General features: G+C 41.2%; 1 protein-coding gene across 14 annotated transcripts in view; it reads right to left on the bottom strand.

The window, feature by feature from the left end:
• Positions 1-2,659: 2,659 nt before the first annotated feature.
• The window catches only part of STRBP (spermatid perinuclear RNA binding protein), a 60,337-nt gene continuing 43,382 nt past the window's right edge, over positions 2,660-19,614 (bottom strand). For 3 of the 14 annotated variants that reach the window (XM_062011856.1, XM_062011847.1, XM_062011849.1), the window contains 2 exons: positions 18,532-18,576; positions 12,371-13,377 (listed from right to left, as the gene is read on the bottom strand). In XM_062011856.1, the coding sequence (XP_061867840.1) occupies positions 13,283-13,377; positions 18,532-18,576 (140 nt within the window). In that variant the 3' untranslated portion in view covers positions 12,371-13,282. The other 11 variants (XM_062011850.1, XM_062011851.1, XM_062011846.1 and 8 more) reach the window with 9 other exon arrangements.

The following is a 19,614-nucleotide window of genomic DNA, read 5'->3' as shown; positions in this document are numbered from 1 at the left end:
GGTGCTGCTCATTTCTGTGGTTAGGACAGAGCGAGGAGGCCAGCAATAAGGAGCATAACTGGGAAGTTCTACATTTTGTCCAAGTCTTCTTTCATTTGTTTTCTGTGAGAATGCTTTAATGTACTTGACTGTCATTTTTCACTCAAACACTGCTGCATTTTTATCATCTGGGTATATGCTAGTCTGGCCTTAGTGGTTTCTTTGGGGTTTTTCAAGTTTTGTTCTTTTTGCAAGGGAGGGTATTGTCTTTTGCTTCAGCTGCCCAATTTTTATTTCATTTTGGTATTAAAATAAGCCAGTTCATTGTCTCAGACAACCCCGAATAGTCTGTCTGCCCTCTGTACATAGCAAGCAAGGTGAGAGATTAAATAAAGTATCAAATGTCTTGATGTAGCTGCTCAGACATGCAGCCCATTCTTGGCAGACCAATTTTGTTAAGCTTCTATCAGATGCAGTAAACAGATGCCTTCTTTAAGGAGCTCTGTGTTTTTTACCCTCAGCTATATGCAGAACAAAATTTGCAGAACAATTTATAGAACATCATCTTGCCATCTTGCCCTGTTTTGTCCTTCCCTCTTCTACTGTAATAAAAAATACCCAGTTGTTTTGGGTTTTTTAAAATCCCTTTGAATAAATGATAACCAGCAGAGGGCTGAGTGTGCCTTTACTGCAAGTAGGAAATCCCATCTTTTGTATGTGTCAGCACCTAAGCAAAGAGTGAGAGAGAAATGTTACTTGTGCTAGAGTGCATGACCCTTTTTTGAGATCCAAAGGCCTTTTTAGGATTTTGTCCCATGTTCGTGCCTGGAGCAAGAAAGGACCTTTTTGTATTACTGTAACAAGCACATAGAGGCTTAACACACAAATCTATGTGCTGAAATGTATCACCCAAAGTGAAGAGGAATTCAAGGCACCAAATGCCTTAGTGGCTCTACTTTCTTTCAGCTGAGTGTAACAAGGATTGGAATCTCAAAGGGAAGGATAATTTACAGCTTGGCAAATGGGAAAGAGAAGAACTCTTTCTAGCTGACTTGCTGGAACTCAGTCCTGCAGCAAACAACCCAAGTCAGCATAATGTCGTGAGCAATTAAGTGAGGCTATTCTTGCAGAAAGTTGGTGAAGAATTTGTGAAGAAAGAAGGACATGCCAACCTCCTCTATCAATCTTGACTCAGTATTGTATTACTCCTCCTGTACACCACTCCCTTATCTACCACTTGTTTCATTCCTGTGAGGCCACAGACCATCAGCCAGCTCCTGGATCAGGCCCAGCTCTATTTGTTAGCTGTCACTGACCAGCAATTGCCAGGCTACTGCTGAGGAGTCATCGGTGTTCTCAGCACCTCTGAGATGATAATCCTGAGCTAGCTTTCTGAATGACCTCTTAATCTAGCTAACAGTAAGCATGTACACAGGTGTGGTATTGTGTTGACACGTAGGGTAAAACTGACCTCAGTTTCAGCCAATGATGTTGGCTCAGTTAATGATGTTTTCTTAACTGACTCTGTTCAGTTCTTTATGGATCTTACTTGATAAATATTTGATGCAGCTCTGAATATTAAGAGATGCGTGGCTTAGTTGGTTTTGGTACAGCAGTCCTTCAATAGCTGTTAGATGCATAACTGACTTGTTTGCTGCACAACAGCAGACTCAGCTGGCTGACACCATCTGTTAAGTGCAAAAGTCTCACACTTAGCCTTATTCTAGTTACATACACTAAGCTTGGGGGTTCCATACATCTCGTTAAGGTCAGTCTCAACTTTAGTCAGCTCACAACAGTTTTTAATCCTTCCTCAAGACTGATCTCTGAATTTGATTAATGACCTCTGCACTTAGACTTGAAATGCTGAACTAAAGGCCAGAAAAAACACTTCTGAGAAAACATATGAGAATATTACTTCTCTATTTTCTCTTCTGGAGTAAAACCTCGTTCTGTAACTTCAGGCAACTGGGCACACTTGAATATTCCAGTAAATCGTACCATGAGTTGCAGCTTCAAGCAAACAACAACAGCTACACAGTTCTCATGGTATCCACAACTCCTGCCCTCAGTGGCTCTGGACCAGGAAATTGCTCGGATTTGCCTCAGACCTCAGAGGACAAACTGGGACCACAGGAATTTAATGTTTAGGAAACACAGTGAAATGAGAGGGGCAGGAGAAGAAAAAGGTTTGAGAAAACTTTGCTCATTCTTTATAGATGTAATTTATCTTTTAAGAAAATAGACACCCAGTTTTTCTTATCAGCTGAATACTAGGAAATGCCCAGTTTTCCTTCAAAGTAAAACTTGCCTTCCTGACTAGTTTCATTGTAGCCTTCTCTGGGCTTCTCTGTTGACTGTTCTGTGTGCAGCAGCCTTTGCATAGTTTCAGTCCGGTATACTCTGTTCACTGGCACCTTCATGAAGGAATGCCTCCTGCTTGTGACTGCAGTGTGCCGTATGTTTACATCTCTGATAAAACTGCAGCCTTGGGAAGCTCGTCTCCCCTTTCTGCTGAGCCTAATATCTGACTAAAGTAGACAGACTGCTGTGGTTTGGCTTCTCAGGTTTCAAAAAACCCTCAAGCCAGTTTGCTCCCTGCAAACACACCTTCCTCTTCCTCCCGCTCCCAACCCCAAACATAAGGCCATAATTCCTGCTTACAGAGATAAGCCTTTATTGTATGCTATTGGAAGCACATGGGACATGGTTAGAGTGTTATATACAGAGCAGTCTGTAGCATTGGCTTACAATCAGTGGCAAATGACCCGAGATTACAGTGCCGATCTAAGTGTTGTGTACAGTTAATAACAGTGGCTGGCGTACAACCCACAACGCAGAAGCCAAATGAAGCCAAGTGTACAGGGTACAGCATCATGTGAGGAAGCAACTTAATGTGCAAAGAGCATTCCATTTACTTAACATTTGCAGGTTTTTTTGGCTCATGAGTAGATAACAGCTCAATTTAAAATTCAGTGTGCAGTTATTTTTCTTCCCACTCAACTGCTCCCAAATCAACACAATTTGAATGTTCAGATTACATTTTAATGCTATAAATAGCTACAGTTGTTGCCGAATTACTTGAGGTTACTTTATTTACAGTATAGTCAGGAATAGTTTAATCCTCATTGCTCTCTGCATTACAGATTGGGAGAAATCTGAAATATCTTTTGAAAGTATTCTGTAATTAGACCACAAGGACTTCTTGTACTTCCATTTGGAAGTTGTGTTCTGGGTAACTTCTTTTGAGAGAGAGATTTGCTGGGAAGAAAGATGGAATTGTCCTCCATACTACTTATTTGTGGAATTTGTTCATGATATTTAAGGTTTAGATAGTTCAAAGGTCATATTTCTTTTTATTCAATGCTGTATCCAATCTTAGTGCAAAAATAAACACTCTGTCCTCTGTGGATAAATAATTCCATCTGTTGGCTGCAGGTCAGACCTCTGTTGGTGAAAGAGATTTAGAAAAATAGACCTTTTCTTTAATGTTTACTATGCTGACCCACAAAGGAAAAGTGAAATTCATTCAAGTCTAGAAACAGAAATACAGTACATGTGATTTATAGAATTGCATTCCTCCCCTCTACAAACTTGCTGAGCATGAAACACTGCCCCAGAGCACTGCCTCTGTCTTTTCCTTTGGCTTGTAGAAGTAATTGTCATCTGAAAACTCACATTATGCTGCAGTGCCAGATTTCCTGTCTGCCTTCTTGTGTGCAGACTCTTAGCAGGGCTCTGCCTCCTGAGGATGCTTTGCTTAAGAACTCGTTAGATGGATGGGTGGTGGTACCTTTGAGTTATAGGAGGATGTTTTAGCCCAATTAGCAGCAATTGTTGATTTGACTGATGGAGATTTTTTGGTGGGTGACAACTCGACCATGTTTTGGTTTTGTTTTTTTTTAAAAACTCATGAGTTGGACTTGGAAAGCACCAGCCTTTCCTCAGAAATCTTCACTGCCCACACTGCTTCCCATGGATGTCCTTCCCATTAAGGGGCAGTACATGTTTCATGCTCAACTTTGTCACTAAGAACTAGGCAGGACCTTAAAAAGCACACAGCCCACTGGGGCTTGCTCTGCTGTAGTATTTCAGTGCTTTTGGCAGTCCCCGCCAGCAGCGTTGCTCTCCTGGAAGTGCAAGTGTCCCACCATGGCCCTGGGACAGCTGGAGGACGGGTGACATTCTGGAGTGGAAGCAGTAGTGAAGCACCAGTTTCTGGCCCCTGCAGAGGCTTGAGAGGAAAAAATTGCTTCGAAGAGAGCTGGTCAACCTAAAAAGCTTTGTCAGTTTGATCAATAAGTATTGATTTAGGGTTAAGATCAGAAATAAGACACTGCACTTGGAACTGGAAGACAGAGTCAACTTCCTCCCTTTTCTGTCCAAAAGGAGACTAACTTCAAAACATTCGTCCTTAAGGACCTCTGTGATGTCTGATGTAGAGCTCACTAAGCGCACGTGAATGTACCTGTCCCGTTTTCAGGGAAGAATAAATGTATGACTGGACAAAGCTTTGAGGCTTTTTTTTATGGTTTTTGTAGGTTTTTTTTAAAACATCTGTTCTGTGTCATGTTGTCCCTGAAGGTGTATTTACCCACTCTTAAATGATGCAGCATTGCCCAGAGAATGGCTCTGTAGTTGAATATGCTCTCTGCAGTACAGCCTCCGTTTTCTCCCAGTCTATGTCTATTTCCATGCAGTAGGTGTTATTAGACAACTACACTTGTCTTTACCCTGTTATTTTGAGTAGGAAAGTAGTGATAGTAGTTTGAAAACACAGGAAATAATTCATACAGCAAACTAGAATTTTCATCGTAGAATTGACAGAGTCACTTCACTTTTCAAAAGCTGTACTGCTTGAATGCTGTTCTTCAGCCCACCAGTATTCTGCTTTCAGCAGTATCACTTTCCATCTGCTTATTAACGGTTCTTTGTGGAAACAATGAAAGAATACTCCTCTCTCTCCTTCCCTGACTATGTTGTACTTTGTTAGTTTACAGGATGCCCTTACAGAACTGCAAGTTCTATTGGGACTGCAGCAATACACCCATTTCTGTATGCATAGATCATTAAATTGTAACAGTGCCAGTAGTGAAGCAAAACCTGCCAGGATGTTCGGTTCCTCTTAATTAAGCGTGATTTATATGTGCCTGTTGACTTAAGATGCAGCTAGTGTCCACTGCTGAGATGAACAGTACCCTGAGTAACTTTGTATTGATTATGCTTACACAAGCTTGTGCTTTTCTAAGAACATAGAAATGAGCACGAAGAAAATAAGTACATCAGGTTGTTTCCATGGAACACTGTTAATCAACTGATTCATAGCAGCTTTGAAGTATGAGGTTAAAACTTACCTTCTGCTCTACTCCCTTCGAAACAGATGAGTGCTATAATTGACTCCTCTAGCTTAAAAAAAATAGAAGTGGATAGAATGTCAAAATAGGCTTTTCTGGTAAGATGAACCTACTGTGTCATAACTAATCACACTAACATTGGTGACCTGAAATATGTACATTACAACATGTAGTTGTGGAAGCAGAAGCTGCTTTCTTTTGTTGCCATGCTGTTCTGTGTAAAAGCAAGTTGTCTAGAATACTCTGGGCACTGCAGAAATAAGTTGCTAGCATTCCTGTGTGGGAAATGACTATTGTTCTGTTCCCCCCCAAAGTTCAGCTGAATGCCAGCTACACTGCCTAGAGCAGTGTCCCTGTTCTGGATAGCGCTGCATCAGGAAATAGAACTTGTTCATTGGATTTCTCCTGTTCCGCTTCCTTCTCTGGAAGACTTTCCATCTTGGACTTGTTTACTGAACAGGAAATACAGATTATCTCCTGCAGCAACATCACTAGGGGCTGTTAGCCTGCTGTGTGGATAGCTTAAACCTCTGCTCTCATCTCTTTGAAAAAACACTACCATCCCCTCCTGCTCTTAGTGTACTAAGGATGCTGGTTTACCACAGCAGACAGAAACTTCCTGGATTTACCACAGACTCTAATAATGGACTTGGAAAAGGCAGTGTAACTTTCCCTCCACCTTTTGTCTATGATGCTCCACATTTAAGACAGGAGAAGGGTATTCTAGCTTCATTTTTTTTCTTTTCTCTCTCTCTCTCGCCTCAGTCCATTCTACCAGGACCAGGCACTTTCAACAAGCATGTTCAGGGAGAAACTCCACTACAGCTCAGCAACTGCAAAGCAGCATAAGGCACCTGGAGCTTCTAGATCCAGGCAAGAGACAGGTATAAAGTTCATGTGCTGTTTTGGAATAAAAAAATGAATAGCAACTCTTACTCATTCCAACTGTCCTGTACCAATGAATGAAGGATAGCTAATTACAGTCAATTAATGCCTTTTAGAATTAGTGTAATTTGTTGTTGTAGAGATAACAGTCCAGAGGTTTTCACAAACATGCACTTCTGGCTAGCTATAAAACATTTTAATATTGTTTACTTACACAGGATAGAAGAGACTGTACCTCTAGTTACCTTATTGCCACAAATCTCTGAAGTGAGAAGTCAGATAAATTCAGTCTCAGTCTGTGGTTAGATTTTTTTATATGCTCTCAAAATTCTTGGAACTTTAATTGGATTATTAATTAACATGGAAGAGAACTCTCCCACTGCAACAGTTTCTGTAGACTAGACTTGATGGATAAAGTACCTATGATCCAGTATATATGACTGTAGATTTTACAGAATTAAGGCACCAAATACAAGATAAAACAACATCCAAAGTAAGAATTTTGCATTAGAACTGCACACCTCTGTACACCAGCATTGGACATTTTGCTCTTCTTCTATGTCAAGGTAAACATGTGGTCTGAATGCTTCATGCAGCCACAGGAGCTGGAGAAAAAAAGTCTTTACTGAATTGAAACCTTACACTATGAGGAACTTTCCTCTTAAAAAATTCAGTAAGGCATTGCACAGCCTACACACTATCAGACAGGCCTTGCAGAAAAAGCAACCTTTCTCCTAGAAGACTCTCAGACTAGAGGAACAGGAATAGGTATCCTACTAGTACAAACTAGTACTTTTGTATTATCTGAAACATCAGCTGCAAGTGAAGCACTGAACTGGCCCCATTTCTAGAAGAATGGGAAAAAGGAAGGTGTTTCAGGAGCACTAGAAAACCTGGACATAAATAAGTATGGTTTAGATGACACAAATAAAGCTAAGGAGACATAACTTCTGGGGCTAAAGAAAAAAAAGGGCTTTGTGATGACAATTCCCTTAATACCAAACATTTAATTACTAGCAGAAGTGGTTAATGTTCAAAAGAAAGTACAGGTGAAAACTACTGCCATAATCCCAATCTCCAGGCACAGGACTTCAATGCTGAGTTGCTCCAGTGAATCGCTTGAAAACCACTCTTAAAAGAATTTCCACTTTACAGTGAGGATCAGATTCACAGAAAACTAGATGTGCTAAACCAGAATGAAACCAATGAGCTGTTAGACAAGCTGTCTCATACACTATATATGGCAGACGTGACTACAGTATCCCTTTGCATTGCTTTAAACAAATCAATAAGGTGTCCCATTTTTAAATAGATTTATTCAGCAGGAAGCCTGAGAGGGTCTATGTCCTTAACATTCAAGCTGAGTTACTGTTTGTAAGATAGTACAACTGTTTCTAGCAAAATCCTCAGTGAGTCCTGCAGAGGGGTCCTTTTCATTCTTTTGATGCCAGAGAGGATAGGTCTTGGTCAACTTCATGACCAAGAAAACAGTCTGAACTTCCCATTTACATATCTCATCATGCATCCAAAAGAGAGTCCTGCAGCAGAGGACTGTGCTGTTTCCCAGAGCCACTGGAAATAGCAGCTGTCTTTGTAAGCTGCTTCTACCACTTGGAATTCTTTTGAGACTGTGACATATTTTTCCCTGGATTAAGTAACAGGCAACTGTCTACAGAGAGTTTAGCAAGAGTACCACATAGATTGTATCAGCCTACCAAGCAACAGAGGCAGAGGAAGACTTTCAATTTTATCTGAGTAAAGATTGAAATCCTTTATTGTTTGCTTGCTCATCATTTATACAGCTCTGGAGAGATGTTTGAGAATCTCAAAAGATTCTCAAAAGCACAGATGTGGAATTACAAATGAAGCAAGGGACACTATCTTCCAGGGGATCTGTGACTGAAAAGACAGGGGTAGCCAGGCTCATTCTCCAGGTACATTCTGGGACTGGATCAGGGATGATGTGTTAAAGCTGCTCACATTTATTAATGCCTTGGAGTTTTAGAAGTGCCAAGAGGTTGATGTCTCATAGTTGAACAGTCAACAAACAAGAGATTTTTTTTTTTCCTAGACTACTTGAAAAATCTTCATGCCACTCTTCCTTCATTTTCTGCTTCCTAATAACTTCTGGTTGGGGAAATTCTTCTCCATAGTTCAATGAAAGCAAAAAAACCTCAAATGATTTTAGATTTTTGCACTTTTCCCCAATTAAGTTCTTTCAGTGGCTAGAGGGCATAGTCTGTTATTAAGACATGCTTTAAATCTTTTTTCCTGCCAGAAGGCAAGTGTTCTCAAAGAAAAAATCCTAGTCTCCAGAGAGCAGAGATCTCCAGAGTACTTTTCACAGATCTTTGTAAATAAGTAAAAATAGTCCCTTGGCACATGATAAAGCTGCAATATTTGTAGGAAAACTTGTTTCTCTGAAGCTCTTTATAGGCTGATTAACAAAGTTTTAAAGAATCTAGAAACTTCTGTGTAACAATTCCATAATTTTAGAGACTGAGTTGTTCACTGGGGTGGTAGAAGATGATCAGGAAAGGCAGGGAAGGAGGACAGAACTGACAGAAGAAAATTCATAGTTGCATATCTGGGAAAATGACAAGCACTCCAGCTGCCACTCACCCATCAGGGGAAAAATGCTGAGGAGAATGCTGTATGGTTAGCATACTGGAGGGTTTCCATCTGTAAAGGCTGCTGTTGAAAACTCGAGTTCTTTGGCCATTGCAGCTGGTAAGATGGAGGTGCCAGCTCTCTGGAGAGGAGCTACCAGCTGATGTGTATCATATGTATGGTAACACCAGGTGTCTCCTGAAGTCATATGTTGATAAATTCCCAAGCAATAATGTCTGGCTTTCATCTATTTCAAACCAAGAGAAAACACTGTTTCTAGAATATATATATGACCTCACAGCAGGGTCATATCAATGCTGCTCTGACACCAATGCTGCAACTGTGTAAGAAGTCACTGGGACTAAACTCTCTGAAGGGGCAGATGGGCTGCAAAGAACCACTGTCCTGCACGGGCACTTCAGACATGACTCAGCCCAACAGGCTGGGTATACACCCCTTCCTCTCTTGTGTGATCCCATGAAAACCAAACTGATAGAAAGGGAAGGCATATACCTGCCTGATTGTGAGTTCGTGTGCAAGCGTGGCTAAAGGCAAACAAATGCTGCTTTAACAGTGGAACTGTCTATATCTTGATCTCCTGATTCTGTAAATAGCCTTATTTTCCTCACTGGTAACCAAGCAGACCACTGAAGCTCAAAGTTTCTTCTAAAGTCACTGGTAATGCCATTCACATCCCCTGCAGATAACACATTAAACAGGTCAGTTCTTCATTTAAAGCTCTGGCTTCTTTTAATCCTTTACGTGCCAGACACCATCTCCCAAAATACACACTATCATCTGGTTAGCTAAAACTAAGTTAAGGTGGGTAGTGTATAGGCACAGACTTTCCCTGGTATCCTATTTATATATGTACTGATGGAAAGGAACTTTTCAGAATTCTTTTCCATGAACCAGAAATTCAAACCATGGAATAAGTTTCTGCTACTCTGAAAAGGTTGTACAAGCTAGGCAACAATAGCAGCAGCTGCACACAGCATGGTGCAGCAGGTTATGTATTTGGCTCTTGGGTATGTCCAGAAACACAACGTTTAGTAGCCATAAAACAGGCCTCTTATCTCACAGAAAAGGCATATCAGACCATGCTTCTGTGGGGAGGCCTTTAGAAGGAAACCTGCAAATATTATGCAAAAGAAAGAAGGTTCTAGTTCTGCCTCAGCAAATCAATGCTTGTTGCAGCATTGGTCAAGCAAATGTTATCCAAATTACACATCAGCTAACAGCCTAGTATTTCAGTTAGGTTAAAGCCTGTGGTTAGAATTTCCCTGCTCTCTCAAATGCCAGTGCTCTGAGGAGCCTGCATCTGTGACAAGTACATGGAAATGTTTTGCTCAAGGTCCACTGTCAATGAGACAGGGGTCCTTGGCAATCTTGCACCTTCTGATCTTATCACTGATTCCAAGTGGCTGCAAAACCCAGGGCTGAGGAGTCTTTAACTGTGCAGTTCACATGTAAGGAAATGGGGTCTCTCCTGCTGAGAAGGGGTGCAGCAAAGGCAAGGGGACAAATTTCAAACATAAGTTCTTGCATTACAAACAAAAATGTATTAGAGAAATTTAGTATCTTGTCAGTGAAAAAGAGAAGAGCCAACAAAGTGAGAATGTGAAAAGGCATGAGTGCAATGCTTAGGGTTGTAAGAGTCAAAAGGGTCATGACAAAAAAAGATGGAAATTCACAGTCAAAGCAGTTCTGATGGAAACCAATACAAATGGATTAAGCTGCCAAGTACAGGCCACAAAGAAACAGATCAAATACGAGTCAGCAAGACATTTTATTAATCAGTCCTTGAATTGGACAGTGCTTGTCAGACTGACATCAGTTAAGCCTAGGAAAGGAATACTCAAGTTGATTATAATGCACCTTAGCAGTGCCTTGACACATACAAAATACTGTCTTGTGAAGGAAGGAGCAGCCTGCTGCTCCACCATCAGGACTGCTTCCCCTGACAGGCCAACAGAATGAACTGAATTTTAAGTGAGCTTCAGACCAAGCCCCAGGTTTGCACCTTGAAGATAACAGCAGATGAAAATCTGCACCACATTCTGATGGTACATAGGCTGCACCTGCAAAGGGAATGGAATGGTTACGTGGGGTGATGGGCAGGTCCCTGGTGCAGCCTGAAGGTCACTCCCCCAGTGCAGGCAGGCAGGCTGCTTGCCAGGTGGGATTCTGCCCACAGCAGCACAGCTAACAGCACTGAACAGCTTTTGTTCTGTTTCAGCCTGGGAATTCTATCCAACTGACCCAGAGTCATGGATAACCTACACATGCAGTTTAGTGAATCTGATGTTTCAATATTGAACTATGATTTACTTTTGCTGTTACATTTTGATGCAAAACAAGCAGCTTTGGGCCTGATACACCACTACATATTCCATAGCAAGCGTTCTCCTGTTTTACATCGGGATCAACTCTGATCAGTCAGGGGTTTTTTATGCTTTCATCTCTGAATTGAGACCTTAAATGCTAATACAAAACAACCAGCTCCCTCCTTTTGGCTTTTTAAAATTTTTACCTGTTTTTATGTAAAAAAGAGTTGTTTCCAGCAACTTCAAGTACTGCAAGTACTGCAGTGGTGCAGTACTGCACTATGCAACTTTGCATAACGCAAGGTTATAGAAAGGCAAATTAAAAACCCCTGGTACTTTAAAACTACACATACCATGTGCACCATGGAGGTCACCATCCAAAACCATTTTAATCCAAGTAAAATATTTGTTAAAACATTTACTGTGGAACTGAAAATAATTATTTATGGATGGCTGTATCCTAATTTCTGGCTTTAGAAAACCACAGCTAGGCAAATCACTCACGCAGAGCTAAATCACTGCCTGCCTGCCTTCCTCTCCTCCCACTGCCCCCGCAGGGGAGAGCGAGCCTGGCTGCCTCGGCAATTCATTTGGCCTCGTGTAATTTGATCTCTGCAGACTTTAATATCATTAAAGTCCTTGATTCTTCATTTGGAGTTTAGCTTTCATAGTTTAGGGAAATCATGTCTCTATTAGTTAGATACATGCACATGTACCACTTCTCCTTTTTATTCCACGTACCTATGACCCTGGTATGGCTTTCAGTGCAGGCCAGGGCTTTGGTACCAACCCGAGCGTTTTCCACAGGCACGCCAGGAATGCACTGCCTGACACAGCAGTATCAATACAGCTTTTTATGCTACACAAGAGAAAAATATTCGAAGGAGAACAGTCTGTTGATAAAACCAAACAATTTCTTAAAAGTGTTAAGTAATATTTTCTTAACTGAAACTAGAGTATTTGAAGTGGCCTTCAAAAATACAAAGTTGGAATTCAGACCTGGTATTACCTGTTCAAACATTTAGTTAAACAAGACATAATAAAAACGTGCCATATACAAGATTGTCACAGGTATATGAGATTTTTAGAAAAAAAGCAATAAAAATATTCTTTAAGCTGAAAATAAAATCTCTTACCTTTTATATCACGATCTCAGCTTACAGTCACTACATTTCTGCTTATTTTATACAAGTGCATATGGCTATGAAGGTCCGGAGAAAATGAGAATAAAGTGGTATTAACCTGCTGAAAACTGCTTACAAGTCTTAAGCTGCAACATATAGATGTTCCAATACCATTTAAAAAAAAAAACACATTCACCTTTCAGTTATTGCTGATTCACAATCTCAAAGTAGCAACATACAAATATTGCAGAGGAAAAAAACTCAGTAAATTTAGAGCTGCAACGTTTGGGTTTTTTTACTGGAAGTTTACCAAATACTGTGTTTTCCTGTCATGATTTTGAGACACACAAAAGGAATCCCATTTGAAAATCAGGGCTACCCTTTTTGTGCCTCATATTAATGATGTGGGGAAGAGACAGAGAGAGAGAGAGAATATATTATTTAGTTTGATTTTGGAAAAAATATATATTCTATTTTTTTCATCTGCCTTTTTGCTACATTCCATGTCTGCTGACATGCACAATGGTTCAAAGCACTGCTGCTTCCAGAGCAACCATTGCAAGTCCGTGTAGCAATTTTTGCAGGAAACATGCAAATTCAGTCACTGTATTAAAATTCGAAAGGAGTGAAATAGTGAAAGTAAACACAGGATTTGCTGCTTAAAGCAGACACTCTGCTGGCTTTTCTTTCTTGTTTGGGCATTTGGTGCGTCCCCTGTCCCCCTCGACACACCAGTCTTTCCCTTGGAGTGTAAAGAAATAGCCAGAAGTATATACACATCTATTGCTGTGTACCCAAAGAAAGGACTGTGGCTTGGGGTATTGCTTTTCATTCCAGGGACAAAGTTCAAGAAGTGAGAAAAACACTTTTTTTACAAAAAGAACAAAAAGGAAAAAAGCTCAGATTCCATGTGTGGAGTTGAGAAACCTCAAAACGAGCCACGTTTGTTCTTGCTTTTAAGACATGTGCAAAATGCCATTTCGAGCCACACAACCTGATGGTTCTAGAAGTCAGAGAAGAAATCTTGAGGGCCCAAGTGAATAATAAAAGGTGCGATGCTGAGAGGCTGGCAATAGGGACTGTCAATGAAAAAACCACCTACAGTGGGAAAAGAGCAGAGAAGCAAAAACTTCATGTTAATTTCAGAGACTGGCTGAAGCTAAAGCTCCATTTAAATTTCTCTGCTCTTTCAGCTGCAAGTGGAATTTTCATTGTCAAACGGGCACTTTTAAGTCTTTGAAGGTATTGAAACATCTACTACTTCCAAGGTTACCACTTTCTAAACAAAGAACTGACAGCTCATTCATATTTTCAGTAAAGCAGAGAAATGTAAAATATGCAGCAAGGGGGCAAGTTTACAATGTGGTTAGTAACTCCCAACAAATGACAAAAAATAAAAAATGACTTCTATCAATCATCTGCAATGACTGCCATCATGTTGGAAAAGAGCATAGCGCCCTCCGCCTCTTGGAAATGACAACTGATCATTTGGCTCCCAACAGGCACCGATTGGATTGGTTCAGACAACGTTTTGTTGAAATTTTACAAAGCTGGGGATTGGAAAAAAAAGAAAAAAAAGAAACTACAAACAGTTGCCAATCAGGGGAACTCCAAAAGGCAGGGAGTGGGGGGGGAAATATGTGTGCAGAGGAAAGATTCCTTTAATGAGTATTTGATTAACAAAAATGGGCTCTTCAGCCATGCTTTTTCTGCTCCGTGATGGCTTCCTTTCATCCATAGGCCAGCAAAATCCGTCAGTGCTTTCTGAGCACCACTCAATTTGACTGCAACCCCAGCCCCTGCTCTTGCTTGCAGCGCTAAGGCACGGCTGACAGCAGCGGGCTCACCACCACGTGGCAAGAGAGCTACGTTTTTTATTAAAGTACCACCAACACCAAACAAAAGCAAGAGCTATGGCAGAAGGAAAACCACTGATGAAACACATTCCTAAGCACAAAAACTTTGCTTAAGAGCAGCAGCTGCAGTGCGTTCCAAGGGAAGCAGCCTGCTACATAGGCCGCCCCTCACAAAGCTTTTCTCGTATTCCTTTCCCTGTATCGGGGCGCAGGGGAGGAGGAACTCGACCTTGCGTTAGCACTGGTCTGACACCCTCTTCACGTGTAAAGCTCCCTCTGCCTCAGCAGCAGAGCCTGTTAGAGGAGAGTGTCTCAAGGCAGTAATCTTTCAAAGAGCAGGAACTACAGCACACCTACTGAGAAGCAAGGGGCGAGGTCTGAGTAGAGAAGTGCAGCCAACAACGCTGCTTATTTTGTGGGGTGATACCTTAATAAAGACTACTCGAATCCCTCCGTAGAGCCCACAGCGGTTTTTACACCAAAGTCCACAAAACACGGAGCCAGTGTGGAGCTGGGGCCTGTCCTGGAATTTCAGACACACTCCTCAGCAGAAAGAGGAGTCTTTGGTTTGAGCACCAACCCTTAGAAAAGTACTGGCCTATGGCTGAAGTGTGTCACTTTTCACAGCAGCACTCAACAAGAACTGGGACAATTAAATAGCAAGTTTTCATGGGGACCTTGTTGCTGCTTTAGATTCTTATAAATTTAAGGGGGAAAAGGAGAACCCTTTGTTTTAATATAGGATTGACAACTAAAATGCTTTCAGTAGAAATGGTGGATGGAGAATCAAGGGTGGGCAGACAATCTCAAAAGTAAAGAAGGCCACAAGAACAAGTGCAATTCATTTTTTTTAATCTTTTTTCTTTTGGTTTTTTTTTTTTACTAACAGAGAAGAAAGAAAAACGAGCAGCTTTGGAGCTCTAAAGAACTTGATTGTAACATTATTGTCGTCCTTTCTCTGGGCAATACGGACTAAACTGTATCCCTGTAAGTACATGACAAGAGTCCTTCTGTGGGAACTTCCTTTCTTTGATACTTATTTCACAGAATGCAGCCTAGTACAGAGGCCAGGATTCATCCGTTTGGTTTTCAGTGTTCTGTGTACGAGTGAAAGCCTTGGGTAATTCAGGCTGTGTCTAAAGTCACAGTTACAGGACGCTGATACTAAAGGTTATAAAGGAAACTCAGGTACTGTCACTTAACTATAAAAAATAAGCTAAACCAATATTTTAACCCATATTTTACTAAGTTTATTACACACCATCATATTTACAGAGTTAAATGTTAACTGTAAGGTTTCTGTTGTGTGGGTTCAGGGTTTGTTTTTAATTTTTAGTTTTTCTTTTTTAAAGAACTATGCCCTGCATTTAATAACCCTACACCAAGGACAGTCATTAGCTGAGTCTGTGTGACTGCATCAGGAAACAGGCAGTACTCTTGTGTTACAACAAAACAGTTTATTTGTGATCAGTGTTTTATATTCTATACATCCTTCACAAATTTAATTTTACAGAATCGGATACTTCATTTAAAACGTAAGATTTAAGCTTCTAGTTCTTCCCTATAACAGAAGGCTGGTATAAGTTATTTGAAAATGAGGTAACATTTCACAGAACATTTTTTTCAAGTTTTAGAGAACTAAATTTGCATTTTGTTAAAATCAAAAAGTAGGAAAAAGATGTTTCTTTACAAATGACTTTGCTCAAGTATGTGTTCAAAGAAAACAAGATAAAAAGGCTTTTTTTCTTCTAACATTCTGTACTGTGTTGTTCAATCAATAGGAATTAGCTTCTGCCATTTGCTAAAAGAATGAGTAGTGGGGAACAGGATAAGTTGGGAATTTCATAACTGGTAACAGAACCATTCTCTTGGGTAAACCTACAGAGAGAAGAAAGGGAGAGGACTCCAAATAAGTTCAGTGATCCAAGAAAGTCAGAGCTTACAGCAGTGTTCTCATTAACCTTTTCCAGATCAGTCAGTCAATGTGGTTTTAGAGTGCAGAGTCCCATAAACAGTAACACTTCAACACTTTGCACTGTTCCAAACAGATGGTTGGCTTATGGTTTGCTTTTATTTTTGTCGTGGCGTTTGATAAAGTAAGCAATATCCTCAAAAGCAAAGTGAGTATTTGGGCTTGAAGCTCTACTTCATGATCTTTACGATAATTAATCTCTACTATCTCATTCTAGGTGCTGGGTTAACTTCACAGGCCAGTTGCAATAGCACATATTTGAGACAGGCACTGCTGTGCGTAAAGAGAACTCACAGGGAAACTGCTCAGCAGTTTTGATAAGCCTCCAGGTAGGTCAGCCAGAAATCAAGCAACTACAGTAAATTCTGCATCTGCTTCATTATCCTGCATTTCCTCTCCTGTATTGAAGTGGCAAATCTGGAAAGATTAATATCTGCCTGATTTCATGATTATTGTGGAGTTCTTGTGGCCTCGCAAACTTCTGCACAATTAAATGTTTGGGTTTTTAGTCTGGCCTATTTAAATTCTAGTATTTAACCTCTATATCCATTTAGAAATCACAAAGCAGCAACAGCAGGTATTCCAGAGCACCAGATGATCAAAGTGAAGTTTCCCAACATGCAACAGCTTACAAAGGCAGAGACATGTTTACCTTACAGCCAAAAAGCATTATCCCAGAACTTTGCATCACAATATTAAGACATTAAAAACAGAAACTCTTTATGTGAAAAATGGGGGCATTCAATTCCACAAGGCTTTGAAGTCAGTGATATGTCACTATACACAGCTAAGTGATTCAAATCCAGCTCCCAAAATAGGCATCAGAAGAAAAAAAAAACCCAACAAAACGTAAGGAATGAATGAAAAAAGCCAGAAAAGCTGCAAGGAAGGTTGGTAACAACTGTATTCTTAGGCAGGGAAAGGATTCCTCTGATGTCACTACGTGTCGCTGCTTGTGAAAATACGTACGTGCAGACACCACTCCTCTTAGTACCAAGCCCACGACTATTGCTTGAGGTAAACCCTAAACTGATTTTCCTTTCATTTTCCCTTGAGAAGACCTGTAGCTGTTCCTTGTGAAAGGCAATAGAAAAGGCAGCCCTGGGAGTGCCCTCAGTGGGCAGCACCACTGGCAGCTGCAGCCCCTGCAGTGCGTGGCTGGCCTCAGGGATGGGGCTCTGCAGCTGGAGAGCTTTGCTTCAGCCCTGAAGGGAGAATTCCACACTGTGCATGTGGCTCGTGGGCCTGCTCTCCATCCCCTTCCCACAGAACAGGACCAGCTGGTCTTAGTCAAGCAAAGGGAACATTTTCAGTAAGGCAGCAGCATTCTTCCACTGTCTATAGCTCATACCTCTAAAAGTAACAAAATCAATGTGTCAAAACATTAACTTCTATGATGCTATCAGGGGAGCTGGTATTGCCCAGACTGTACAAATTTAAGAAGTATTCGAAATGCAACAAAAGCCATAAAATCAATAGCAAATTGCAGGCTTAGTTTCCCAGGTGAAAAGCTGCAGGCCCTGAAATGTACTCAGCTCCTCACTGGAGTGGAAGGCTTCCAGCCAGTCCCTGGGACAGGAGAGGACAGTGGGCCTGCTGCTGGTGGGCTCGCTTTGTGTGTGCCAGGACATATCACTGACTCCAAACTGCTTTGCTCCCATTGCCACATAAACCTCATTCAAAGTAACCAAAAGGGCCGGTTAGAGGTATGCATTGTTAGTCTAGCGTAAAACAAGCCGGTGGGTAGGGAGAAGCTGAGTTAAGAAAAACCCTTCCATCATAGCTCTCTGATTATTAGCTTACTGAAAGACTTCACAAACCCAGTGCTTTGCCAGCATATTGTCACTGTGTCTCTTGGTGAAAAGCAAATGACCGTGTCCTACCTTCCTGGCAGTCTGCCTGCTAAGGGTATGAGCTACACCACAACCCTTCTGCTCGTCCCAAGCAGCAGTGGCTCAGCCTGCAGGGGGTGGGGGTATATACACACATGGACTGTTCACAGAGGTGATGGCATTAAGGGAGCTTTGTCCACAAGCCACTTACACTTGGGGACAAACATTGTGCCAATGTTACTGTAATGCCATTTGGATAAACATGGGTCAGAGATGCTGAAATAGGCCCTTCGGTAGTCTTTGAATGGAGCACAGATTGGCTGTAAAAAGTAAGAGAACTACTTCAATTCAGTTTTGGTAATAGAGGGAACAGGCAAGTAGAACAAGCAGTCCTCCACAAATCAGGCAAAGCATAGGCAAAAAAGCTACTCCAACCAAAAAAGAACCACAAGGTTATGGCATAAAAATGTTGTTGTTGTCATGGTTTAAGAGCTTTATAATCTCCCAGAATTTCTGCTTGGACTGCCACATTTGCACTGCCTCAACAGTTTCTGTGTCATTTCTAATCTGTTAATGATGAGGCTGTACATACCGTAAGCTGGCGCCGCTGTGCTGTACCCATACGGTGCTCCATAGCCTGCAACAGAAACAGATACAGGCTGGGTTTCATTTCCCACACATTGTCAAGGCAGTCAGTGTTTGCACACCACCACACAAGGAGGGGCCCTTTCTGGTACAGGAAACAAACCCCCACTAATACATAGAAACAGCGCTGAAAACACTAAAACCTGTCAAGATGGTGACATCAAGAAAAAGCTCCTCGCTGACTTTCTTATGCCTCAGCAACAGTGGGTTAAATCCCATATTTAAGTTCTTTGGCATTGTCTTTGAGCTGAAGCCCTCACAGGTCTGTACTGTCAGAGCTGGAGTTGTCATGATCCAGACATCTCAAGACTCAATGATGTTCTTGCTAAAGCACAAATCCAGTGTAACGCAGAGTAATTTCCCCAGCTTCCTCATCACCTTCAGTAAAGCTCCTGTGAATTCTGCTTTCTCTGCCATTTCTAACAGGCAAAAAGAGTTTCCCAAAGGACATCTGAACACCTACAGGCAAACAGCAGTATTTTTTTTTCCCCAGGAGCTAAACTTGACTCTGGAGGGAGACAAAAAGCAACAGTGCTAACACCAGTCCTGGCTACTGCATCTCAGTAGTTCATGAAGGCTTTACAGGTTATTTTTCTGGTGGGATCACTTGTATCCAGCACAAAAAGCAAGAGATTTCTGAGAGCAGGGGATGAAGAGAAATCATCCCCAAAGCCAACAAAAGCTTAACAACTACAGCGACTCAGAAATGAAACTGATTTCTGGAGTAATTCCACACTGGCAAGAAGAAATGCCTCTGGCAGCTTAAAGTGTTTCATAAATGACTCCTCAGGCAGAGAGACAGTTCCAAAAACAGTGTTAACAGCCATTAAAAATGAATTATTGGTTTTTAATATTTATAATTACAGGAACATACAGGAACTATGAAGAAGACTCGCTGTCAGCTGTGCCAGGAAGCAAGTCCACCAAACAGGGCTATGCTATTAGCACGTGTGAACTGCTGGAGGGTATAATTAGAGCTCACACTGTAATCTGAAAACCTGAGCTGGAGGAATACAAGTTGTATTTTTTA

Source organism: Colius striatus, chromosome 19, assembly GCF_028858725.1.
Source record: "Colius striatus isolate bColStr4 chromosome 19, bColStr4.1.hap1, whole genome shotgun sequence".
Classification (NCBI taxonomy): domain Eukaryota; kingdom Metazoa; phylum Chordata; class Aves; order Coliiformes; family Coliidae; genus Colius; species Colius striatus.
The sequence above is the reverse complement of the archived record's forward strand: the minus strand, read 5'-3'. Positions and strand labels throughout refer to the sequence as shown.